General features: G+C 37.3%; 1 protein-coding gene across 2 annotated transcripts in view; it reads right to left on the reverse strand.

Annotated features, from left to right (window-relative positions):
• STXBP6 (syntaxin binding protein 6) overlaps window positions 1–27810 on the reverse strand; it is a 238510-nt gene that overhangs the window by 33788 nt on the left and 176912 nt on the right. Inside the window, exons 3-5 of one of the 2 annotated variants that reach the window (XM_033109059.1) lie at window positions 21866–21946; window positions 19363–19493; window positions 18252–18417 (exon numbers count right to left, since the gene is read on the reverse strand). In XM_033109059.1, coding sequence (XP_032964950.1) covers window positions 18252–18417; window positions 19363–19493; window positions 21866–21946 — 378 coding nt within the window. The remainder of the gene's footprint in view (window positions 1–18251; window positions 18418–19362; window positions 19494–21865; window positions 21947–27810) is intronic. The other variant, XM_033109060.1, reaches the window with a different exon arrangement.

The following is a 27810-nucleotide window of genomic DNA, read 5'->3' on the forward strand; positions in this document are numbered from 1 at the left end:
CTTCCTCCCCCTTCTTTCCCCATGGCCCTCTTCTTTCTGCCTACAGTAACAAAAGTACTAATAGTTAATACATATTGAATACTTACTCTGTGCCAGACACTAGTCAAAATGGTATACAAGAATTAAGTAACGTAATCTTCACAACAACGAGGGTACTACTTGTGAGATACTGTTATTATTCCCACTTTACAGATGGGAAAACTGGGGGCCAGTGAACAATTCACCAGAGATCATAAGGCTAGTAGATGAAAAAGGCAGGATTCAAACACAGGCATTCTTGCTCCTGAATCCATGATCTTAATCACTACCTTTCAGAGAGGAAGAGGAAAAGGAGGGCAAGTCAATGCTCATCTCTGGGAATTCCACCTCACAGAAATAAATATGCTTAGTTTGCTAGGCTCTTTACCAGGTGTTCGATAGCATGCCTCATGTTTTTACTTATTTATGGTAATTAATCCTACCCACAGTACTATATGGGAAGAACTATTACCCTATTTTACAAAACCAAAACCTGTGGCATAGGAAGGTTATGAATTGTGCACATACCTAATAAATGATGGAACCAAACTATGCTGATTCTGTTGGGACTACCATTTTGTAAACAAAGTGATCCCTTTCTGAACAGCTATTTGCAGGACGTTCACATTACTGAGGAGAAAACAGGACCATGTTCCAGGTTAGCAGGCAGCAGGCATTATCTTTATGGTGCAGGGCTATGTATGTGACAGAAGCCTCTTGAACATTTTATTTCCCCCAAATGACGTCTGTATCACATGATTGCACAGAATTCAGTCTCTTTCCTCCCCCATCGATAGATTGATTCTTTCAAATATAGTTTTGACTGTGTGATTCTTTGTTCAGCTCTTCTTTCCTTGATTGTCTAGGCATCACGCCAAACTGAATCCATCAAATTCTCAGTTTTCCTGGCATCTGTTCATTGCTCCAAAGAAGGGATTATTGGTATACACTTTGGATCATTTAATTCTGCTGACTCATCTGAGATTACAGCTATGAGAACTCTATCTTGAGATATACCTTGACCTTTTTTGTGTTTGTCAGCCCTTCCCCACATATAGGGGATTGTAATTAAAGATAGCTACTTGTCTCATCAGATAATTTGCATTTCCACACTTTCCTATTTGATTTTGGATAACATTTAAGAGAAAAGAGGAAAATCTCTTTTTTATTCTATCATTCTAAAACAAGAAGTTTAATAGTGCAACTATGATTTTTTCCTATTGAAGTCAAACTAATTTAATAATTCTATTATTTTCAAAACAGACTTCAGCTTGGATTAACTATCCACTGAACACACATATATTCCTTGTTAATTATGTGTGGAACTTTAGTTCCAGTTTTTTTTAAGGAAACATTCAATATAATTTTACAATATTCATTTGGCAATTAAGTTTGGCAATGTATTTTTATCATATTTGTGATCACTGTTGTCTCTTTCCTTTGGGTTCACTATGCTTCATGTTAAAGTACATCATTTAGTAGTTCTTTCAGCAAGGGTGGGAGGTGGCAAATAATCTTTGCTTGTCTGAAAACATCTGTTTTTCTCTTACTTCTCTATTATGGTCAGCTGGATCTGAAATTCTAGATTGACAGTTATTTCTAGAAATTAATTTATTGACTTCTGGCATCTCTTGTTGCTGATGATAAGCCATCAGTTTGTCCTTCCACTGTAGGAAACTTTATTTTTAGTATCTCTTAAGATTTTCTCTTTGTTCTTGATATTTTGCTGCTTTATTATGTTTTTATATAGGTATAGCTTACTCGGTGGTATTCTCAATCTGAATTCTCAGTTCTGGATAAATTTTTAGCCATTATCTTTTGGAAAATTGCTTTCCCACTATTCTCATACCCTCTTCTTCGAAACTCCTATGAAACGAATGGTCGAGCCTCTCATTCTATCTTCCATGTACAACTGCTCCTTTATACTTTTTATGTCTCTTTGATATATTATACATGAATTTCTCACTATCTTCCTAGTCATTAATTCTCTCTTTGACTAACCTGCCTAAAGTTTATTCAACCAATTGAGTGTATTTCAAAGACTATATTTTTTTTGTTCCCAGATTCTTTTATTTCCCACTACTTTGTCTTTCCATTTGGTTTTTTGTTCTACAACATCTTTTCTTTAATTCCTTCCTTTATCTTTTGAGTACCATAAACACACTTATTTTAAAGTCATTTTCAATTTGCTCTGTTATTTTCATTTCACTTGGAATGAATTCAACCCCCAACTGTTTTTTCTTGTCAAATACTGCAGAATTTTGTTGTGTATGTTCTTTTTGAGTGGGAAATTTTAATTTTTTTCTCCTTCTCCTCACCACCTTGCCCCTTTCTTCCTCTGTACAGTTTTATTGTTTCTTGTACTGGTCCCTGAGGCAACCAGGACTTAAAGTGATGATCTGAGGCTCCTGTCCTGAGTGCCATTCTGGATACTGCAGAGCCAGTCCTAAGTTATTGAGCAGCAGGGCCCAGGTATTAAGTGGGAGACTATATCTGTTTTTTCTTGCTTCCCCAGGAATGCAGATTCTTATAAGCCACTGCCCCAGGGAGTAGTTGGTCACAGCTTGTTTGCCGACTCCTTGCTTGAGCAGAGATGCTTTGGATACAGGCACTGAATATGGCTTTGGTCTCCTGCTTTGAATGGGGTACTTTTAGTCACTGTTACAATACAAAATTCAAACTACGTCCTTCCAGACCTGTAGCCCAGCAGGCAGGCACCTTCATTCCTACTAACTGCTTTGTGATTCTGTTATGTTTCTGGTGTATGCATATAGTTACATTTTTTCTGAAAGTGGTTATTTTTTAAAAATTTCCTCTATTTTATATGTAGTGATGCTGAAAGGGTCTCAAAATGTAAATTTACAATGTCAAATTGCTCCAATATTCAATTTTCAAAACCTTCATTTTAATCAATACAACAATCTAAAACATCTACAATGTTCAGTGGTAACAATACTTATTTTCCCCTATGTTTTCACCAGCAGATAAAAGGTTGATTATGTCTTACTGTCAGATTCTCTTACTTACCCTAAGCTTGGGTAATTGGAAGTAAATGGCTCCAAATGACAAATTTCAATTTACTTTTTTATAATGGGGGAAAAAAAGGTTGAAAAGCAGCTGCAATTCAGTGGTCCTGCCTACCATCATCTGCATTAGAACTTAAAACTCCTGCAGTTTTTTTTAACCTAATCTTCATCAGAGAGAAATCCAGCTATTTGTGTATACATTTAGTCAGCTTTTAAGGGATGAAGCTGAGAAGTATAATAAATCCAAAAGAGGGGAGTCATAACTTTGGAATTATTTTCTTAACCCTCATTGAAGAAAGCTTTACCACATTCTTCCAAGTCTTTTATTTCTCAAAAGAAGATTTATACATATTCTATTTTTGAAAGCTGCCTTACCCAAGACTCCATCTTAGTTACCTATGTGGATTGCTGGCCTGTAAGTGTTTATTATGCACAAGAGTTGAATATAAATGAACTACACTTTATGTATTCCTAAAAAAATGTATGCATATCTTAAATTTCAAGAAATCAAATTGCATTTTCCTTTTGAAGTATAATATAATTTCAAAGATATGTTCCTAGAGGAAAAGAAAATATGATCTGAAACAGTGTGAGAAAGGACAGCATTAGGAGAGTGAACTTAATCATCGAACACTTAACTGAGAAATAACTCAACAGTCATAAAGCAATGAATGCCATAATTCAAATGTTGTACTAAAAATACAACATCTCCCAATGTCAAGAATTATACTAATGGCCGATGAAATGAGAATAGAATCTAATTTTGTTGGAGGATCACTTGGAACTTTTAGACAAAAACATACATCAATGATAGCTGCTTTGAAGACTTTTTCTACGTTGCTCTCTCTAATGAGGGAGGTGGAAAGAACAGATTTTAGAGATAGACCAAGGTTCAAATTTTGACTTCCCTTTGTTACCTATGTGACTTTGGGCAAGTCAAGTAACCTCTCTGAGACCGAATTTTTCCACCTGTAAATCAGGGATAACAATAATTATTTTTTAAGGGTAATGTGAACTAAAAAGAAATTGCCTGGCATATAGTAGGAACTCAATATGGTAACTATCAGTGTTATCATCATTACCTGGCTTTTCTTCCTGGAAGAATAGAAAAATGCAAATATAAATACATATGACTGCATTTCTACTACATCTGATGTAAGGGATGCTTGGAAAGCCATGTTGCTATATTTCCAGTCCCTCCTGTGTATCTGACTGAAATTCAAACCCATATTGATTTCCCTCAACAAGACGGAAGGCAGAACAACAGGAAGACAAGACAAAAAGAAAACACTAATTATATTAAAATTATTATTAATTATAATAGCTACCACTATATTTCATGGCACTCTCTATGCAGCATGCTAAATGTTTCATACAGATCGTATGCAATCCTTACAACAACCTTATGGGGTAACCATTATTATTTCCTCTAAGAAGAGAAAGTCAAGCTTATAGTTTAAGTAACTCACCCACAGATATTAAATGACAGACGAAATTCAAACCCACATATGTACATTCAAAGCCTTTTTGTTTTTACCATACCACGAATACAAGGTCTAAGAAATATAGCTTGAACATAGCTACAGAGAACAAACTAATGGTTGCCAGATGGAAGAGGACTTGGGGGACTAGGCGAAAAAGGTGGAAGAATTAAGAAGCACAAATTGGCAGTTACAAAATAGTCAAGGGGATGTAAAGTAGAGCATAGGGAATATAGGCAATAATATTGTAATAACTATGTATGATGACAAGTGGGTACTAGGCTTACTGAGGGAATCACTTCGTAAGTTATATAAATATCTAACCACTATGTTGTACATCTGAAACTAATATTAAATGTCAACTGTAATTGAAAACAAAAGAAAAAAACCCTCTAAGAGGAGCTGACTGTACTTTTGGGAAGTTGCCAAAAAAAAAAAAAAAAAAAAAAGACAAAGAAAAAGAAAAAGAGAGAGATAAAAGAAAAAGAAAGGAAATACATCACAGGGAAAGAAGTACACATGCTAAAAAATGTAGAAAATTGTTGAATTAACACGGTAACTGCATTTCAGGTAGTCATGTTGAATCACGTCTAAATGTATGTTGAGTTAAAAAGATAAATCCAACCAGCTAACGGGAACTTGTCTGTGATGAGTATGTGTTAAATAAACTTGACCTTGACACTTTACATCAAAGCTGAAAAGGGAATTGTCAGTCTCTCAAGAGGAATACCAGCAAATTATTTATAAATAGGGCACTATGATCGTTTTCTGAGGCAGTAGGAAGAAAATATCAAGGAAAATGATGATTTTTAACAAAATGTCCTACAATACTTTCATTATCAAAAGCTGTAAATATTAAGTACTGTAAGACTTTCTACAAATTTGTAAAGAACCTGTTTGATTATTAAGTAGAAACAAATCCCTGAAGTAAAGAGAAAGCACAAAGGTACAAATATCCCAGCTGGTAAAGTGAGGAAATTCTATATAATGTTGCACATGGCAAGTCTTTTCAGCCACTTATGTACTAGGTCTTTATAAAAAGTTTGCATGTTTCTAAATGTCTTAAATTATAATAGATTAGTCTATTATAGATAATATAGTCTACAGGAAGTATTTTAAAGGTATATCTTATGAAAAAAACCAAAAATTAGATGTTGGACAATTTTATACAGTAATGTGTATTACGGCTTTTAGAATTGTTTAGAAAAATGATGTGCTAGGCAGAATAATGGTTTCTCAAAGATGTCCATGTTCTAATTCCTGGAACCTGAGAATATGTTACCTTATGTGGTAAAAGGACTTCGCAGATATGATTAAGGATCTTCAGATGGGAGGATTATCCTAGATTACCTGGTGGGCCCAATATAACCAATAAGGTCCTTATAAGAGGGAAGCAGGAGTGTAAGAGCCAGAGAAAGAGATTTGAAGATGCTACCCTGGGGACTTAGAAGGTAGAGGAAAAGGCCACAAACTATGGAATATGAGCAGCCTCTAGAAAGCGGAAAAGACAAAGAAACAAATTCTTCCCTAGAGCCTCCAGAACTATAAGATAATAAATTTGTATTGTTTTAGCCAGTAAGTCTGTGGTAATTTGCTATAGCATCAGTGAGAAACTAATGGAAGTGGCCAAGATGGTAAACTCAACTGTGGCTAGAAAGATTAAAATACACATTAACTCTAAGGTAATAAATTATGTAAGCCTTTAAAAAATTATGATATATTTTATCTTATTCAAGTTTAAAAGTCAAAAGCTTATAGATAATATATTGACACCATAAAAACTTTCTTACAATTGTAAAAGTGTTTCTCTCCCTTTTACCTGGTGTCTAAAAAACCCTAATATTCCTGGAAACCAACCATCAGGACAAGATTTTGGCTTTTATCAGAGATGTGTGAATCTACTCTGACCTTGTGAAAAACATTTTGTTTTGTTTTTTCATAAGTCTCAACCTCTTATAATAGGAACTGGGAAGAAGATCAATAAAATCAACCAACTGTGAAAATAAGGTCCATAGGATAGAATGAAACAGTGATACAGGGAATGACATATAATAATATAAATAATCACAAGGAGATTAGATCTTGTGCAATATTTATATGCGAATCAGGGAATGCCCCTGACTTTTGCCCACCATGTTGTATCCTATTTAATTCTCCTTGCGATAGGGGACATAAAGCTGATCCTGACCAGAATATTCTCAATCAGGTTCAATGAGGGAGATGCTGATTCCACTTGAAAATTCTTTTTACTGCGCTTAGTATTATGGGTAATTATGACAATTACATTTAGATTTTCCCAAAGTATAAATAATCAGTTTCTGTTTAGACATCTAAACTCGAAAATAGTCTGAGTTTTTCTTATATAATACTCATATTGTCTTTTCTTACTACTATACTTGAATCGTCTTTTTTACATTGACTGTTGATCTAAATAAAAGAAAAGCAAATATTTGCTTTTCCACAAATTGTATCCACTGAGTTTAAAAAGCATGTGCGCATACACTGTACACACACACACACACACACACACACACACACCCATCTTGCCATCTCACAATTTTACCACTTAGAAGTTGGACATACTAAGTCCTTAAGCCAATGAAGACTCGTCCTCATTTTTTCCCCCTAAAACATGCACTTTTACCCAAATATACTGATATACTTATTTTCTTGCTCTCCTGCCTCTCATGGATTGAAATTGAAATGTTTGTGCTTAATGTGCTCTCAAAATTAGAAAATGCTGAAACAGATGTTCTTTTCCTTACACAGGTATGACTCATTGGATGGTTCATGGAACCTACGGCAACATCACATTTGGATTCTATACTCATACAGAGCTAGAACAAAAACTAAACCAAGTCACACCAACCAACCAACCAACCAACCAAACGCTAAACTGGGGTTACTTTTTATGTTCATTTACTTGACAATGAGAGAGTGTCACGATGGGCAGTTCAATGGATCAAGGTGAGCCAGAGCTTGTAGATAAGCCACAAGGTTCGTCAAGGGATCCTTGATAGAGCTGCCACTTCCATTACTAGGAAAACCATTGGGCCGGTCAGGGAGGAGGCCAGATTTTTAAAGTGGCAGCTTCCTGTTAGACTTCTTTATTCTTCTTCTAGGTCTTGAGACGCTAGAGCTTTTTACTCTTACTCTCTAAATAGGAGCCTCTGTTCTGCTCAGTGTCCCCCAGTCTATGGTAGGCTTCTTTTTCTTGTTATTGACTGTAAACTAACTCCTCAAAACCAAGCCAAAGACATTCAGGCTCAGGAAGAGCTTTCGTCCATATGCAAAATTAACCAGGAATCTCACATTTAGTTACAATAGTGCTGTAATGGATTTCTTATACTTAAATCATAATTTGCACTTTTACAGCATTATTCTATGTAGAATAGCCACCATAGGACTCTAGTCCTTTAAGTTCTTCTAATTGCCCTTTTTAGCAGTCTGTGTCATATTTTTCTGTTTGTATCTTTGATCCGCAAACCTAACATTATGCCTTTGAGAGCTCCATCGCAAACTATTTTAAAGTCCTAATAGTTGTTTGGCTATCATAAAGTTTATTCTCCTACACAAAAATAAACTTATTTTGTTTTCCATATTTGTCATGGTGGATAGAAACTGGGAGGGTAGGTGCCCTTGAAGATTGCCAGAAAAAAATATGCATAGTAAAATTTGCATTTTGGATAAACAATGGATAGTTTTTTAGTATATGCAACTGGGACATGGGACATACTTATACTTTACCTGGAAATAAAATTTTACCAAGCGTCTTCTAGTTTTACTTCCTTAGTCTGTCAACCCCAATGTCCTTGCTTCTCGTAGGATACCTAATGAACCCAATCCTGGGTAGGCATATTGCAAGTAGAAGGATGAGGAACGTATGGTCTTCAGTAGGAGACTTCAGATTTCATCAATGTTCAAATTTCAAATAACTACCGATGCTAATCCTAATTATTTAGCTTTACTTTAATGATTAGAAACAAGGCTGAAATTTTTAGAAGTTTAGGATATAATGGGAAAAAATAATAAGCCATTTTATTTAGCTTTCCACCAAAGGTTTTAGAAACCTCATATTCCTATATAGTTTCTCAGGTACTATGCACAAGTTCCTTACCTCTACTCCTGGTAAGGAATAGGACTATATGGCCTCTGGTCTGCAAATTATATTCTGCTCTGCTGTTTAGAAGGTGTGTGCTGTTAGTGGTTTCCCCAGTAGTGGAGATGAATTTGACAAAGCACTAAATGACAATTTTTGAGAAATAGTTATGTTGTTAAGAATTTAAGCTTCTCTTCACTAGAAACCCATGTAATTTTTAGTTCTCGATGTTTCTTGATATTATAGCAGAGCAACAATTTTTAAATGCTGGCTGACGATTTTTATTGGTCTATGTGAACTAAGAAAAATAATGACAATGTAATACGTTTTTTTTTTTTTTTTATAAAGGTAAGTGTTTTCAATTTAAGGAATAGCCCTTTATTGTCAGAGATTAAGTCCTTTTTATCTTTAGTGTAAAACTTTCTCTTTTGAGATTATGATAATACTGCTTATGAAGTTTTTTTTTTTTTTAATATCCTTACATAGAAAATTGGTTGGCAAACTTATTGTCTCCCAAATTCTTTTAAAAATTGTACTTATCTGTAAATCTAAAAGTATGGACACCACATGGCAAGGCTTTTATGTCTGTTTCAGAAATACCATTTCATGTCTAACAATATTAGACAATTTTACCTCTGATCCTTGTATCTCCATTTTGGCTGTGGAAAGCAAATTGGACTCAAAGAAATATTCTTGGCTTAAGATATGTTGGTGGAAAAACAATATTTTTATTATAAAGTTCCGAAAACATGTTTTAGGTTTTTTCTTTCCTACGAGAAGATCTGAATTATTTGCCTGATCCCAGGCACAGTGTTACTTGATAAAATTTAAACATTGTTGTTTTGGTAAGTCAGCAGTAACATATGCACTCTATAGATGTCAAACATAAAATGCAACACATTCAGCATTCTATAAACCATAGCAAACAACTTAGCATTTCAGATGTTGGAAATGTCTATAATATAGCTCAGCTCATTCCCACTTGGAACAAAGAAAGAACTATTTCTTTGCAATTCTTATGGCCAACAAGGACTAGGAAGGCTCAAGAAAAGAAAAAGAATATTTTCTTGCTTCTTTCATAAGCAACGTCTTTTGATAAACATCCTGGAAGAAATCATGTAATATAAACACACTTATTACAACTTACAAGTGTTTTTTTTTATATATAGAATATTCAGACATGTACTGGCACTTTGCAAAAATCTCACCTAATTGAACGTTTTAAAATTCACTTTAATCCCCAAACATCCCTTCAAAGTATACATTACTATCCACAATTCAGAAAAGCATAGAGAGACTGAATGTAAATTAAGCAGCTCAGAGAGTTACAGAACTAATGAGTGATGCCACCAAAGGCAGGGCCAAGTGAATCCAGGCTGCGCTCTTTTCACTATTGAGTTGCGCAGTTACGTCTTCTAGCTAATTTTGAAACTAGGAATGGCTCTCACCTAGTGCAGATTATTTAACCATGTGGGTAGATAAAATATGTTCATGATCCTTGTCCACCCAATAAATGAAACCTTGGAAACACCCTTACGCAGGCTTGGTTTGGTTCAAGATTTTGATGGAGAGATATGATTCAAAAGCATTGAATGTACAAAGTCACTTCTGCAGAGCTTGCGATGACTAACCATAATACACCAGCTGTTTCACAGCATGCATTTCAGTGTAGCTTATAGCCAATGAGCAATGAAAAAGAGAAAAATCACATCTGTGACCTGATTTTTCTTTCGTTACTAGTCATTTATATCATGCACAGAATTGGATGGAACCTAAGGAAGTTGTCTGTGGTTACTTCAATTTTCTCACTTAAAATAAAAGCATTCTGGTTTTGATTCTCATTGTGGGACCTATATGAGGTTGAATGGCTGACTCAGAAAATATGAGAAAGCAGACAAACCACCTAACATAATGACTGGTAATGTCGTCCTAAATTTAAACAAAAAAATACAGAAGATTCAGATCCAGAAACATCTTGTAACTTCTGTTAGAATGTCCTGTTCTTAATAGTGTTTGGTCAATGTCAGATGGTTATGTCAGTAGTTTATGTAGCACCATCAACATCAATATGACTACTGTTTGATGCAGTAGTCATACTAGTGGGGTCCCCAAAACTAAACCCAAAAAACTCCCCCAAACTGGGCTTTCCAATCGCATAATTTAAATATTTGTAGCTATTTTTATTGCTGCATTTTTTTTTGTTTCTATTCTTAACCTCTTATTCTCTCCAAAAAGTTTCTATAAAGCAAGTCTTTAATGAAATATCATACTGTCAGGGAAAAGATAGTGCTGGCTGTAATGAAGAGGATGAAGTAATGGAAGAGTGGATGATAAACCTGTGTGTGTACATGATGAATTAACAGTCTTTTACAGAGGACTTTCAAACAGATTTTTAAATTTAATCCTCATAAATATCTTATTCAATCGGGTTGGGGCTATCTCCTTTTTGGCTTAGTTGAATTAGTATCAGGAAAAGATCTGTGCTTATTAAGGGAAATTGGAAGTCGTGGTCTCCCTTGAGTGGATGGGGAATAAGGGACAAACCTTGACTGAAGCACTAGCTCTATCCCTTATTAGCTGTGGGATCTTAAGCAAGTTCCTCATGAATCATTTTCCTTGTTTGTACTATGGTAGAAGACAATTGAAGTTTGTTATGTTGTTATTTCTTCATGGATACCAAAAATAGTCACTAGAAGAACTATGACATGGACTCCTCTTGTTTTAAAGAACTACAAGAAATACTTCATGGCTCTCTCACAGCAGTGAATCAGCTAAGCAGCCTGGCCTCCTCTTCTGCTCTGCATCTACCCATCGGTGTCAAGAAGCAGAAATATGGCAGTTTTAATATAACTTGACTCTGTGTGTGAATTATAATCTCTAATATGTGTGTGTGTGTGCGCGCGCGCGCGTGCGCAGTTCCCCAAGTACTCATATAAAGTATATTAAAGCTTGAAAGCTTGAGTAGTAGGGCAAAATTACGCATGAATTTATTCTTGAGAAAAACGCAGTTCATTGTAACATGCTCATGGTTGGAGCAGGGGTAGGAGTGTGAGGTACACATTCCACAAAGCCATTATTAATTGACAGAAAACACTAAACCAGAAGCAAAAAATATAAAAATGATAGCAAATGTTATGGATTCCTTTAAAGCACAGTCATCCCTCACTTAGCAATGGGAATATGTTCTTAGAAATGCAATGTTTGGTGATTTCACCATTGTGCGAACATCATAGAGTGGACTGTCACAAACCTAGATGGCACAGCCAATTACTACAGGAGCAACAGGCTCCCAGGCTACAAACCTGTATAGCGTGTTACTGTACTAAATACTGTAGGCAGTCGTAACACAGTGATCAGTATTTGTGTATCTAAATATATCTAAACATAGTAAAAAATATAATATAAAATGGTCCACCTGTATGGGGCACTTACCATGAATGGAACTGGCAGGACTGAAATTTGCTCTGTGTGAGTCAGTGAGTGAGTGGAGAGTGAATGTGAAGGCCAAGGGCATTCCTGTCCTCTGTAGACTTTATAAAAAGTGTACACTTAGGCTCCACTACACTTACAAAACAACACAAGATCAAATCAAGCACAAGAGAAAATGATGCAACCAAGACCTGCGGTAAACATGAAGCATAGGAGGCTACTGGCATAACGTGGGACACCGTTTTATAGGAAACTTTTTTTATAAGTAGAAAGAGCATACTCTAAAATAACAATAAAAAGTATAGTAGAGTAAATACATAAACCGATAACATCGTCCTTTATTATTATCATTATCAAGTATTATGTACTGTGTATTACTGCATGTGCTATACTTTTATAGGACTGGCAATGTAGTAGATGTGTTTACACTAGCATTTCTGCAAACACGAGAGTAATGCCTTACGCTATGACATTAGGACAGGTACGATGTCACTAGGCACTAAGAGGTTTTCAGCTCCATCATAATCTGATGGGACCACCGTCATACATGTCATTGACTGAAATGGCGTCATGCAGCGCATGAGTATACTAGATTAATATAATGGGAGTAAGAATGACCATATCCATCACCATTCTTTTCCTAACAACCCTGTTATGATGCACACGAGCGTTCTTTCTTAGAATTTGTTACCTCACCTTACACGTACCCATGCCCAGGGCACTCACAAAGTGAAATATTTGCACACGTCACCCAGAGATGACCCTGCATTGTTTGGAAGGAAACTACAATACAAAGTCACACTTTGAGTGCGAAGATTCTATTCCATCCCAGGGGAACCCAGAGTAAAACCATTCGGTTTTCATTTGGCATACCAATCAGAGGGCCAGACTGCCATGAAGGAGATATCAGAGACATCTGTGTCCTGGAATTTTAATAGACCTCAGAAGTCTGGGCTTTTCCTACCATCTGAAGGGCTGTACATAGATGGGCAATACTTAAAAAATAACTTCGATGATCATGAAAATATATGGCACTTCAAAATAGCCTGTTTCATGGAAAAACAGTCTGCCACATTCCAAATTCCGAACATAGCTAACACTAACTAAAATTGTTGCAATAAGAGAGAGCTCATTTCATTCTTCCCTTGTCTATCTGGAAGCTACTAATCATCCTTTAAAACGCAGCTCAGTGATCACCTCGGCGTTATGGCATTGTTTTATGTATATTTACATCTGATGTCCCCCCAGAAAGGTAAGTAAAGTCAGTGAAGGTGCCTATTTTGTTGTTGGATATTCACAGGCAGATGTGCTGAGTAAATGCTGTGGAATCAATGAGGAAATGTGCACAAGTGGACCTCAAACAATACAGGTGGGACTCACTGAAGGACGACCCGTCTAAAACAGGTGAAAGAGTAAGAGGTTAATTGAATGAGTTTGCCAAGGGTGGTTGGGCTTAGAATTCAATAAAAATGCTAGGACGTGCTTTAGGTTGTACAGAACCTCACCTCGAAGAATAAATCATTTTTTGGGGCACAAAACTTACTGTACAATACTTATTGAAAAAGAAAACAGGTTCCTAAAGCATCTACTTTGTGGCTCTAACACAGAAGGCAATACCACTAAAGATTTCCGCAGTTCACAGTATTAGGTAAAAAAAAATAATAGACCAACAGTAATCACTACAAAAGTTCAGTGTAAATAATGCAGCAATGGGGTGTCATGTGGGATTTGCTCACATTTTAGTAAGAAGAATGAAGAAAGCAAAACAACAAAGTCCCTGTTGGGACCTGGACTTAAGGTAACATGCCCGGTATCTAAACTGCTGCTACTATTTGGGGCAGACCATGTTTCTTTGAAATGAAGTAGTTGAAAGCAAGTGTCACTTTTGGAGTCTAAAGTTCTACACATGTGATTAACTCCTTCGAGTTATCTTGGAAGTACAGATATGTTACCACATATATAACCGTATAAAATCATCTCTGTTTACAATAAACAGACAGAACAAAGTTACCGTCTCAGAAGAAAATGCGACCTATATAAACCTAAGTCTTCACTTTTAGACTCCTGTCATTCATGATGCCATGTCACACATCAGCAGTCAGTCTGGCTCCATGCCTCTACCTGCAGTCTCTGCAGGTTTCTTAGTAACTTAGAGACGCGGCAACTAAGTGAATGGCTCTGCAGTTCTGAAGGTGACCAATCTTTAATGAACTAAAAAAGAGATAGAGTTAGGAGGTTAGGAATGACCAAGGCTTGAGGATTTTGTCCTAGCTTATCAGTCCTCCAACCATCCAGAGAAGAAAAGATGCTGACAGAGGCATGAGAAGAAACCACTGCTTCTTCCCCCTCACACTTGCTGAGAGCATCCTGCCTTCTTCTAGTTTATGAGGGCTTTCATTTAGCCCTGTAGACCTTACACGTGTCTCCTGGGTCCTATAAGCAGCATCATAAAATCAAAGCTTCCTAGTTGGTCCTCTGGGATGAGGAACAATGTCTCGAGGAGAGAATTTCAAATACACCAAAGACTTCACTTCTGTGTAACTGACTCTCCCCAAGGGAAAAAGAAAAACCTGTCATATGGTGTATACAGTCAATACACACAAGAGAAGAACTGCAGGGAATTGCTGATGCTTAAATGATAACCCTGGTTGAACTAGTATTAAAGAAAGTGTGCTTCAGTGGGAGTCAGGCAGACTGGCTCCCAGTCCTCTGATCTTGGTAAAGTCATTCAAAATCACGGGGCCTCAGTTTTCCCAGTGACAGGGCCGGACTGGATGCAGAGTACCCGAGAGGCCTGGTGAGTGGCCTGGGTTCCACCACCTTCCCTACTCACTAAAACTGCCTCACTTTCCTTTCCTTAAGGTAATGAAGTTCTGATAAACAAAAACAAACAAAAAAAACAAAAAGCGAGTGGATTTGAAAGGTCCCTGGTGACGCCATCATTCTTAGGAGAAAAACGTTTGCGCGCGAGTCATTATCTTAATTACATGTCTGTGATAAAACTAGGAAGAAAGTTAAAATTACTCATGACCTCTCTCTCTCGTCTCACCTCCCTTTTTGAACACCTAAGAATGTCTTGGCTAAAGTATTTCCAAAACTTCCTGCACAATTCCAGGGGACACCATTCACAGTAAAGACGTCATCAGTGTTCCCTGGAGCGCTGCACTCAGTGGCCCCAGGAAAGTACTTTTAGAGCAGAGTGAGCCTGTGTTTGAATTTCATCTCTGCCACTTACCAGCTAGATGACCCTTGGCCAGCTATTTAATAATCTCTCTGGTCCTATTTCCTTCTCTGTAAAATGGAGATAATAAATTGTATTTCCAAAGGCTGCTGTAAAAGCTAAATGAGATAACATATTAAGAGCCTGGTGTAGGGCAGTAAACCAACACCAACACCCTATTAGTTTTCTAAAATTACAAAAGCTGTCACATTTCACAGTAAACAATTGTGTTTAGGACTTGTGGCCCATACTATAATAAGAGACCAAAAGATACTGTGAAATTGGGAACAGATTTCACCTGAAGATGAGAAAACGAAGATCAGAAGATGGGGTAGGTGGTACCCTCCCCCCAAATTAAAAGGGTCAGAATGTAGTGACTACAGTTTTTAAGTCTCAGAATTGTGATAGCTGGCAGAAAGGAAGACGAATCAGCACGCTAATTCATTAGGGTGTGTTGGTACAACTGTTATCAAGGATAAGCAACTGTTTAAATAAGACAGGCTGCACTCACTAAGGACATGTGTGCTGCCAACAAATTACAGTGTGTCAATTCAAACTTTTTTTGCCTTCTTTAGGAATCCAGGACCAGTCAATTTTAACTGCACTATTATTACTTTTGTTTGATTCTTAAATTAAAAAAGTGATTAACCTATTCAATAAAGCTATGCCTTAGGAATTACAGATGCTGAAAATGATAGAACTGAAAGGGAATTCAGATATCATCTAGCCTAATCTCCACATATTACACTTGGGGAAATTGAGATCTAAAGAAGATGAGAGACACACCCACCATGACAAGACAGAGTCCATTCTGGCACTTAACTTATTCTTTTTCTTACTACAGGAAATCGATCTTTTCCTATATACATAGCAACCATTTAATATTGGATATATGGATTCCTGTCTCAACTCTGCAGAATTTGGAGTTCGTAGGGGACTGGAAACGTCAGAAGGACTAGGCCAATGACTGAGAGAAGCAGCTGGGTGGGACCGTGTGGAAGGTCTGAAGATATTCACCAAAGTAAATGCAGAGCATCCAGAAAGTCTGTTATGGATCTGCCGGTCTGGGATTTGGGATTTGGGTCATGGCAAAGAGGGCCAATTAAGAGATCAAATATGGAACTACTCTCCATATCCAGGATGTACCACAGTGACCAGCTCATACTTGGTACTTAGTACTTATGTGTTGTATGATTGGATGATGAACCAAGAGAGACTAAAAGAATGAAAGGACCTGTTCTGAGAGAAGAAATGAGAGCTTCAGAGGCAACAGAGAAGAAGGTTGGCCTAGCGCCAACCCTTAGGGGACGAGGAAGAGAAAGGTCACCCTAACTGCCCGAACCTTAGCAGGAAGTAGGTGGTTCGTTTCTTTTGCAAGGACAGTGGAGTGGGTCTGTGGCCCTCTTGCTTCCACCTCACATTTCCAATCTGAGGAAAAGTAGTAGTTCCTCTGGCACTGCTTTTTTTTCTGGTCCCTAGGTGCTCAGGATGGAACGTGGAGAAGTGAAAGACTCAAGGGAGTCTATCACTAAGGGCAACAGAAATTTCAAATCCATGTCACATTATTTTTAGAGGAGACTCTGTGCTTAAGTGCTAGCCAAGCAAGCTACTGAACACACTGACATCGATGGGGAAAATAGTTCATAGCAGGTACTTTACATATTCATGTCGCCTTCTGTGGTCCTAAGCTTGGTACGCTTTGACCTTTTGCCAAGTCTGTTAGGACTGGACTTTGAGAGCAGGATTCATTTGAAGAGCATTGATGGCACAGACATGACAGAAAGCTATATCTCATTGTATTTTCTAAATAGTACGGGGTTAGTGTTTGCTATTCCTTTTCCTTTTAACATCTATGTCTAATGCTTCTCACTTTTGTACCATAGGATGTGGCCACTTTGGAGAAAAGATGCACTATTCATCACCTCTTCTATATTTTTCTAGGACTAAATAGAGGAAATACAAAATGATTCCACATCAGTGCCTAAGAAAGACCTTTCTAAGTTCTTATGATACAAGCGACTTCCTGATTAAGAGGAACACTAACACTTCAGTGAATAATAAGCATTGGACAGTGTCTGCTCCATACAACGTCTGGGAGACTAACGACAAAATGACAGTGAGTACATCAGTTTCCAGGACAGAATAATGGAGTTCTGCCCCATGTTCATATGAAAGATATATACAGCTCAAAGAGAATATGTAATGCCTCTAATGTAAATGCAGCAAAGTAAATGCATTTGACCTACGTTTGACATTTGATTAAGATTAAAGTTGGTGTATTTAAAAAAAATTCTTTCAAAGCCAGGAGATCAGGTGAGTAAAAAAAAACCCAACGATACAAACTCTCTTCTTCAACTCACAGACTTATTGGCAAGGCTTTGATATTTTTAGCACAGTTTCAATTCCCTCAAAAGAAATGCCACCTGAAAGAAATGCGTTCAGCACCCTCTTAAATGTTTCTCGTTAACTTGCCAACACTGGTGCTCAGCTCTTAAACCTGACTTCTAGCACTCATCCTAACTCGACTCTGTATGCAATTCAAGAAATAAATGTGAGACTAATTGCTATTTGAAAGAAAGGGACTATATCTGTAAGAATTTTTATATTAATACTTACAAAATATCTTGAGAAAAAAGCAAGCCAGAAACCAGGGTTCTGCGATGAAATTATAGAACTGGTAGTAAGGAAACACAACTGAAACGGTTTTCTAATTAATGAACAGGTTTGTTGTCATAGTACAAATAATATTAGCTAAGTGGCTAATTCTTCTAAGCAGACCAGCTTTTGGATAAGAGTGAAAACATTCCCTGTGTCTCGATTTAACAAAGAACTCCCCAGGATGGTTCTCATGCTATCTAGCTCTGAGCATCTTGATTCTTTTTTTGTCTTTTTGTCTTTATGCTGCAGAACAGCTGACTTTTATGTAAAAGTGAGTCTAAGGAAATGGGATGACTGAAGTCACACAAATGCCCACTCACCTCCCATGATTTTGGATTGGCAGTTAATGAACTCCGGCTTCCTGTCCGTGAGGTACCTCTGGCAGGTGTGGTGCAAGATCTGGAAGAAGGTGCATTTTTCTGAGGCTGTGCTGGCTACCCACTGGTCAAAAGCATTTTCAAACAACAAATCAAACTCTGCAGAATCCTGGAAAAGACAGTGAAATAACTACTGATCTCAATGTACAAAAACTGCTGTTTCTGGCTTATGCCCAACAAAAGACTCATAAAGGCTAAAACACCTTTCAGAACTTGGGTCCTAATCCTGAAGCTCATCTTTATTAGCACCCAAGTGCATGGGGAGTCCACCTTTTTCTGTTTATCAAGCAAACCTCAAATCTTGCAGTATTTAAAGATGTCCCTAGAAAGCTAAGATCCAAGAAGTGCCGATAGGCTACGACACACTGCCTTGTGTCAGAATTCAGGTGACATATTGCCTTTCCAATTACTCGGAACATAATTCCTTCAGCTTCTCAGCACTGAGCCATATTAATCTTGCCCCTAGCCTTTGGTAGGAAAAAACTCCCCCTCATTATTTCAGCATATACTTAGAATTTACATTTTACTTTTCCTCATTGTTGATGTTTTGTATGGTGAATGCGTGTGAGCAAAAGGGAATGTACTTTGAATAAATAACTCTACCACAAAATGTTTCTCATGTTAAATCCAATAGATTCCTAATACATAACTTTTAATGTGCCATTTATTTATTTATTTTTTTTCGAGGGACAAATAAACTCCATCATTGGTGGCATTAGGAGATAAATGAAGCTTGAATGAACATGGTTTTCCATTATTTATCACATGGGCATGATATCTGAACTCGGCTCTTTGCACTTTGCTGACAAACATATTACAGGAGGTAGCGTTTCTTCACTATGTATCCCCTGAGGGTCCTTTTCATCAAACATGATGAAAAGATTTATAATTCTCCATAAGAAGGGCACAGAAATCAGAAAGTCTGAGTTATATAACCGAAATAGAGAAATCGCTTTGTTAAAAATGACTCAGACAATCACCACCACACCAAGGTCAATGGAAGAGTCGTTGTATGAAGAGAATGCCTTTGCTCAACCCTGGACAGGCCACTCACCCTATTAGGATCGATGCCATTCACCTGACGAAGCTGCTCAAGCATCCACTGTGATCTTCGCACAAACGACGTGGAGCCTTCAAACTGTTTGACCTTTGTGATGGACGCCTGTGTGGGTTTCTTATTTGTCACTGCCAAGAAAAGACCACTTGGATTAGTGGGTGTGCAGGTTGGTTTGTTTCCTCAGTCCGTGGTGTTTTTATCTCACACCTACATGCATATGTAAAATGAGAGAGAGAGAGAAATATATTTATATTTACATACATAGTAATATAGAGATCTATCTATCGAGAGGAGAAATATGTGTGCCTTTGGTGAGAGGTGAACGCAAAAGAAATAGGAGTCATAATCTTCACTCTCAAGCAATTACAATACAATTATAATTGTAAGGGCTGCTCCATTTATGTTTTCATCCGTTCAAACTGAACACAACTTAACTGAACAATGTCAAGCACCTTTAATGGAGGCTACAAGTGTACAATGACCAACTTCACGAAAGAAGCATACAGGGCTGACAGGTACCAGGTGGGAGTCACTGGGAAAGGCTGAATTTTAAAGGAAGGGGAGGTTACTGGTTCGAGTAGGGAACTGCAATGCATATTTCTAATTTTATCATCCAGTGTAAATATCTCAGGCTTCAGTGATAAGGAATAACACCTCGTTTAAAAAAATAAATAAAAAGAAGAACCATTTGGCTTTAAAATATAGTCCAGTTTGTATCAAGTTTGCATCTGATTCTGACTGTATCTAGCATTCTGGGTGCACCTACCCCCGCCCATGAATTCAGGAGGTCAACACACCTGCAGGACCAGGAGAGATCCTCCTCCCAGCCTTAGTCATGCTGGGGATGGACAGCGTCCCTTCTCAGACAGAGGTCAAGCACCAGCCACCAAGAGAAAGTCACCTGGGATATTTCTACATCTGTTTACTTCACGATTTTGAGCCTCAAGGGGGGAGAGGTAGTTATAAGGAGAAATTGTAAAATTTAATAGAAATGATGCAATTAAAGGAACACGGAAAAGTGGAAAGCACTACTTGTCACACTGAATGCAACCTAATGAAACTGTGAATCAGCGGCACATTCTTTCTTTGTTTCAAATAACCCCACACATTCCACATTTTCAAATAACTATGCAGATGCTCAACAGATGGCAAAAGGAATCCTTGAGGGATGAAGGGCAGAAAGTATCTACTCCAGTCCTGGTTGGTGGTGAGAAGACTCTCCTTCCTGCATGCCGGAGGTTACTGCATTAATGTGTCTGGGGTCTAGAAAGCAGGGACCAAGAGGAGAATGAAATATGGGCACCCTGCTTTTAGGTCTGATGAGAATCCCTATGGTTCCAGGACTGAAGACTGTTTATATGACTTTAGTACAATCTTATCTCTTTGCTCTCAACGAGAATTTAGCAAAATATATATCTTTTAATTTCAAATAATGCTTAGGTTTATTGCCTGTTATTTCAGTTATATTTGGCTAAAAGCTTCTGAACATTTCACACCAATTACATTTACTTTCATGGTTAAAAAGACATCATCCCCTTAACTCTCACAATCAGAAGAAATCTTATAGTCTTCTATTCCCAAATGGCCTCTCTGGCCTACAGCTCCATGTATAAGCCAGTTAAGTCCCATTAGGAATAACCATTCCACTAACGAAATTCAGGCAATATTACCAGTCTGCCCATGGCTCTGTCCATCCATTTAATTTAATTCATTGTTTTTGTGTCTCTTGTGACACAGAGGAAGAACTAATAGGTTTTTCTGATGGTCATGCCCTGCTCTTGTGTTTTAATATTAAAAGAAACAACACACCTGGAATACATGCAGGTCCTAAAATGTGCTTAAAAGATTAAAGGATGCTTTTCAATAACAGGAAAACATGGGTTCCTGTATTAGACACACATCCCTAAACACACCAAGAGGATTTCCTCCTTTGTTTATGTAAATCACATGACATCTAAGCAGCCTCGGAAACCTGAACATTTTCCTTGTAACTTCAGTTTAAGTTGTTAGGAGCTCCTATTTTTCTTCTGGCCCATTTATTTCCAAGTAGTTTACAGAATTATAAAAGCTCAAACACAATGCATGATCGCTGTAATTATTGGCATGTGTAGGACTGACATTTTAAGAAGGCAAGTTCCATTGGAAGCTTGTCACTGAAATAAGAAAGGCAGGAACCCCACCCACAGGACAAATGCCCCACAGAATTGCTCAACAGTGATCACACTGCTGAGCGGTCATTTTTAATGGAGGCCGTTGCAACTCCATCCATCCCCGCCTCTCCCCACCCCGTTGGTTTCTTCCTTGCCCAATTCTTGGAATCTGGGTAGTTTTCCTGGGCACTGAGCCCGGTTTGGTTTAATTTTTGTTTATTGTTATTATCTCCACCATCCCAGTTTCTATTTTGAAGCAGGTGCCTTAAAATTATATTATTATACACACATTCTATAGAGTTAAGTAAAGACTTTCCCCTCCTGAAATCAAAACACTTGCACAAACATACCACTGCCAGGCTTTCTGAATTCTGTGCTTGAAGAGTCATGTTTTAACCCTTTCCTTATTTTGAGGTTTTCGGGGTCTATAGCTGACAAAAAAAAAAATAAGTCAGTCAAATTCCAGATGTCTAGTAAAAAATAGTAATTTATCTTCTTCCAAAGGAAAGCTAATTGATAGTATACCTTGAAAATGCAACCTAAAGGCCTGGATCAGTAATATCATAGTGCTGTATGTCCAACTACCCCCTACAACAGACGCCATAGTCATTATTTTGAATAACTTTAAAGTCCAGGTTACCAGGGCAATTCTGTCATGCCTTCAACATTTATGAGGAAAAGGCAAATATATAGGCATTTAAAGGAGTGGGATGGGCATGATACTCCCAGGTAATACTATAGACCACCAAGAATCAGCCCAGTCCGCTGTTCTCTACTCCCACCGTACGGTTGTCTCTTGTTCACTATTCAGGTTTCAGTTTACATGTCAACTCCATAAAAAAACAAAACAAAACAAAACAAAAACTTCTGTGATCATTTTAGCCGAGTAGGTTCTCCTACCATGTTAGTTCTTTCACTGAATTCTGTTCTTTTCAAAACAGATTTATTTGAAGCCTATATAAAATATTCAACATTTGCTTTTCTGACGTATTTGTGCAGAACAAAAACCACATTGCTATCATGTTCATTTAGTCGAAACATGTAAAATGTGGATAAATCCCCACACAGGTCTTCTAAGATACACGTACCAGCTTGGGATGTAGGAGCCTATAAATTGACATAAGAACAAATTACGTTTTCCACAGCATTTGAAACTTTTAAAAATCTCTTTTACATAGCTTCCGGCACAGAAAGCGCTGACTTACCAAAGTAATACTGTTAATGAATGGAAAAACCGCAACTTAAACCATGAACTTAAGAGCCTATTGATCTTTGCATTATAGCTTTTCACTGCATTGTCAAATGCCACATTTTACTGGGTGTGAGATGCTCATAAAATAAGGATTAAGTGAATCATTTTGTTCTAATAATGATATTACTGTTGTGATTTTGACAATATCCTGAACTGCTATTTCCTTAATATTTCCCTTTAAATAAACTTGCTTTTTTATTTAAGTAAGTTCATGAAAAAAACATATGTTAAGGCCATAAATAGGTACAGCTCTGCCTACATTAAATAGAAAATAATGTAAAAAATATAACTAAAAAAAAATAATGAAAACATAAATGCTATCAATTTCAAATTAGAGAGTTGTCAGTGGAAGGCTTGGCTTCTGCTATCTTCCCTATGGTAAAATGATAATAAGCAAGTGTAGACAGGTGTTTAAAAACTATTACAACATAGATATTCTCGCAGATATAATCACAACGCTTAACCAAAAATGGCTTCTCTAAGGCTACTGCTTCATAAGCATTGGAACTTAGTTAGTCAAGTTTTGGGGTTCTCTAAACTTGATTTTTTTTTTTTTTTCCACTCATTCCCATCCCTGCCACCCACTGCTTTCTCCAATGTTATCAGAGGAAGGCAGAAGCATTTGGGCCAACCAAATCCAGCTCCTTCTGCTACCAGATCTGATAAAAAGAATATGGTTTCCATGGCTGCACGCCTCCTCTTCAGCTTTCATGTAGACTTGTTCTACATCTCAGCTGTAGTTAAGAAGCTGTGATAGAAACTATTATGTTTGAAATATCATTACTCAAGTGGTATAACATCTCTATCTCATGAACAAATGGCCTAACGAGGTCTTCTAAAAAGTGGTCCCTCCAGGAAACATTGTACAAAAATAAGACAGTCAAGAAGTGAAGACCGTCAGCTTTGTTTTTGACCCATTAGAAAACTATTTAATTAAAAACCAATAGGCCGGACAATAGCAAAGCACCATCTTAGATCAAATCTGGTCTTGCAGTGAGTCAGGAGCTGGTGAAGTTGGGGCAAAGACTGATGAGGAAAGGAAGACAGAAATGCAAGTTACTTGCATGTTATGCAAAGCAGTAGAGGAGTCACTGTCAATAATTAATAAACTCATCTTCCATTTCTAGATTCAATGTCTGAGAGAGCACTTGTTTTTTTAAAAAAGCCATACTCTCCCCTACAACCTCATTATTCACAGCATCATTTCTGAATTATTTCAAACAAGAAAATAAATTTTGCTTAAGATACAAAATATCTAATCTCCGTCTTAAAATATTATAAAGGAAACAAATAATCAGCGTATAAACTAAATGATTACTTACCACTTCTATATCCTCTATCTTATTTTTCATAGGTGTTTTTGCATACTTACTAACAATTGTACAAACATTTTCTAAACACATCAAACTCAGATCGAACCATCATATAAGTTTATGTGGTCATTTCTATCTCAAATAAAAAAATGATGATGAAGAACAAATTGTATCTATATAGTTTGATATTGAGGCTAGGCAGCTAAAATGCAGAATTTACCACACCTACATATTCACTTTAAAATTTCATCATGTTTACTCCTAGCATTTTCTTATAGCTAAGTGAAGGTCAGGGTTTTGTGGCATACCTTAGCTCTCTGCTCTGCTGGAATCCAACAGTCAGATATTTTGATTTCAAAATGTCTGATGAGACATTTTGTTCTTCCTAGACCCTTAAAATGTCTGATGAGACTGCTGACGAGAAATAAACAATTTGGAGACAGGAAAAGAAGTGATGTCCACATAGAATCTTATCAGGGCAGCTCTTGGGCTGTGTCAGAGGTGACTGACATGAAAGATTAAAAAACAAAAGAAAACAAAAAAACCTCTGAAATGTGGTTCAGGAAATAAAAGCAAGATGGAGCATGCTTTCTGGGTGCTCATGTGGTGAAGAAGAGGGCCAACAGGCCAAGGTGAGAAATTATTATTTGAAACTGGTTTCTTGAACACTCTTCCAAAACTCTAATGTATGGTACTTCTACGTGGATGTCACAGAATCTATGGAGAAATAAATACCAGGTCGGAGGCTGCATCAGCAATTTCACCTGGTGAGATGGATGAATGCTTACAAAACTTCAAAGCAAAAATACCTAGATTGTTACCTCAAATGCATTCATAATAGTGAAATGCCATCACTGCTAGAGTTAGTAGGAAAGAGAGCATGGTGCTCTCCACACAGGATTGATCGTTTGCTTCTCATAGTATTTCTCTAAGTGTGTTATCATTGAAGACATGGTGAATGACTCCACAGGCTCCAACCCGACCAAGTCATGACATGGCCAAGTTTGTCTCTGGGGCCCTATCTTTCACCTCCCTATCTAAGGTACTGGCCAGATTCCTGTCAGGACTCAAATGAGCCTCAAAGTGTATTCTTACATCTGCATGTTTTAGGAAGAAAATTTTAATCTAAATAAACAACAGACGCAACAACAAAAATGGTGGCATTTCTGGCGCGAACACCAAGCCAGTCGGGAAGAATGTAGGCTGCTCTTCAACACTCCCTGGGGAGGGGAGGGAAGTAGAGAATAAGTGCATAGCACATTGAGGTTTATTTATTAAAGACAGACTTTCTTAGTCTACAGAGGGGATAATCACAAAGAAAGTTTTCCACAGAAAAATGTCCTTATTTAGTATCACTAGTTCCTAGGCCTGTACCTGTATCACATTCTCATCCCCAAGGAAGATGAGGAGAAGAAGGAGATTGAAAATCTAAGAAATTTCTCTAAAGGGCTACTGAGAAAGGAACCATTTCTGTGGGAAACTGCTTTCTTATACGGAAGTCTGGATAGGTCCTTTATTAGAAGGAGAAGAATAAGAAACATCTTGCAGCATGCATTCCTTAGGAAGGATGCTTTTACTATGAAGCTGCAGCACCATATAGAGTGTGGTTAACAACTACATATTAACAGAGCAAGCAGTCTCCCTATAACAACTTTGTAGGAACTACTCTCTGGTTTAAATATTTCCAAATTACCAACAAGGAGACAGCATTATTTTAAAATACACATTTATGTCACATGCCAATTTGAGATCTCGTAGGTACTTCTAAAACCTAGACCCTCCAATTTTAATCTTCTTTACTTTGTTCATAAATTTACTTTTTCTTTTAAACTGTAAAAATATGTAGGTTTTTATTTCAAAAGAATATTCTACTTTTTAAGTCAACGACAGGCTCAGGTACACCACAGGGAGTCTTGGGCTGTTAAATCATTAGTCTGGAATCAGGAAGCTGAATCCCCAGAAGGCTTGAGTTCCCCACTGCAAGACTGTACTGCCCTCTCCAGCCTAGTACCACCATGTCCTCTATATCATAAATTGATGCGCAAAGTACTGATTCATGAATGAATGAGTGAATAAATGAATGGCTCCTCAACAAAAGGAAGAACGGTTTCCACCAGAAATCATGAATAAACCAAAAACTTATTGCAGGTTCAATTGTCCTGTTTCAAGATCAAGCACAATTTTAAGGGATTTGAACTACTATCTTGCTGGGAAAGAATGGCATTCTGAGAACTACAGAGAGTAGAGAAAATGGTAAAAACCAAGAAATTACAGAAATATCAGGAGACTAGACAGAAATTTGGGGGTTAAAAATCTCTTTAAAAACCTTTTTTCCTGCAATCCTTATTCTAGCAGCATCTCTCTTAAGCAACTGTGTTTGTTTCAGCCTCCCTAAAACATGATTTCAGGCTTGAGATTCAGCAAGCCTAGGCTTCCCATTGTGTTTGATTTTTTTAAATTTCTGTAGACATTTTCCCTATAGACCTAAGGAGAAAATCAATTCACATGCATTCTGGGTAAAGGGGAAGCATACAGTGAATTATAAAACCTGGCTAATATTAGTTATTGTGACTTCATACTTTATTTGGAAAGGGTATAACATGTCTGATTTATGCGTTTAATTGTTTAAAGAGACAGCACTATTTTTAAAATGCACAACTTTTATGCCACATACTAATATGACAACCAACCAACCAACAAACATGCGCCAGCCAAGACAGTAAACACCAAGAATTGTGAGAACTGTGCTGGCTTCTGAAAGAGATGAAATCCAATGCCAAATACTATGATATACGATGCAGATAACGAAGGGGTTAACTACAGTCATAAAGTCTTTTTCTGCTCTTACTTCCTCAATTCTGGGAACAGATGCGAACATCATTTTTGATCTATTCTTAGGAGAGATTTACAAACAGAGAATCTAAAGACAAAGGCATCAAAGAGGCAGCTACCTGACTCAAGGATGAATTAAATTACTCCACAAGGAGCTCAAAGGCTGGGAATAAAAACTTGAAAAAGAGATTCCTTTAATGTTATGCTTTCCTTGAACACTATCCGTTATATACTGAAAGGTAGGGGCCAACCAGCAATTCTCCTCAGGGAAATGTCATACTTGGTAGAAAGTCAATACATATTTTACCTGGGAGAGCTGCTAAAAAGCATCCTTACAGCTCACATACCCTGACAGTGAGAAAAGATGGAATCATTTTTGCAGTCTCTACTCCCTTGTCCCTCTGCAGCTATGGAGTGGGACACTCGCCACCGAGTGAGAACAGGGCGTGGTGCTATGCTCCCTGACACTATGGATCCCGCTGCTGAGCATAACCTTCTAATAGAAATATTCTGTCTACAAGAACCATGGAAGGATGTTATGTGGATGTGGACCTCCTTCAATGTGGAAAGAACAGAGACTAAAACTTGAAGGAGGCAGAGCAATGGAGAATTTTCTAATGGACCAGGTACTAAACATAGAGGATCAGTAAATCAAAGCTGTTATTACTTAGCAAACATATGCTGTTGAATATAATTACAACTGTCAGTCAAGCAAAGACACATCTATGTGCTCTTTCTGCTTTACTCCCTCTTCATCACGACCACCTCTTACTCAATATTTTTAATAATGCATTTTAAATGAGGATGTACATCACCAAAGTTTTAAAAAAAATGAATGATGTCACTAAGAACTTGTCATCTTCACTCTTTACTGTATTAAATTGTAGAATAAAATCTA

This window comes from Rhinolophus ferrumequinum, chromosome 6, assembly GCF_004115265.2.
Source record: "Rhinolophus ferrumequinum isolate MPI-CBG mRhiFer1 chromosome 6, mRhiFer1_v1.p, whole genome shotgun sequence".
Classification (NCBI taxonomy): domain Eukaryota; kingdom Metazoa; phylum Chordata; class Mammalia; order Chiroptera; family Rhinolophidae; genus Rhinolophus; species Rhinolophus ferrumequinum.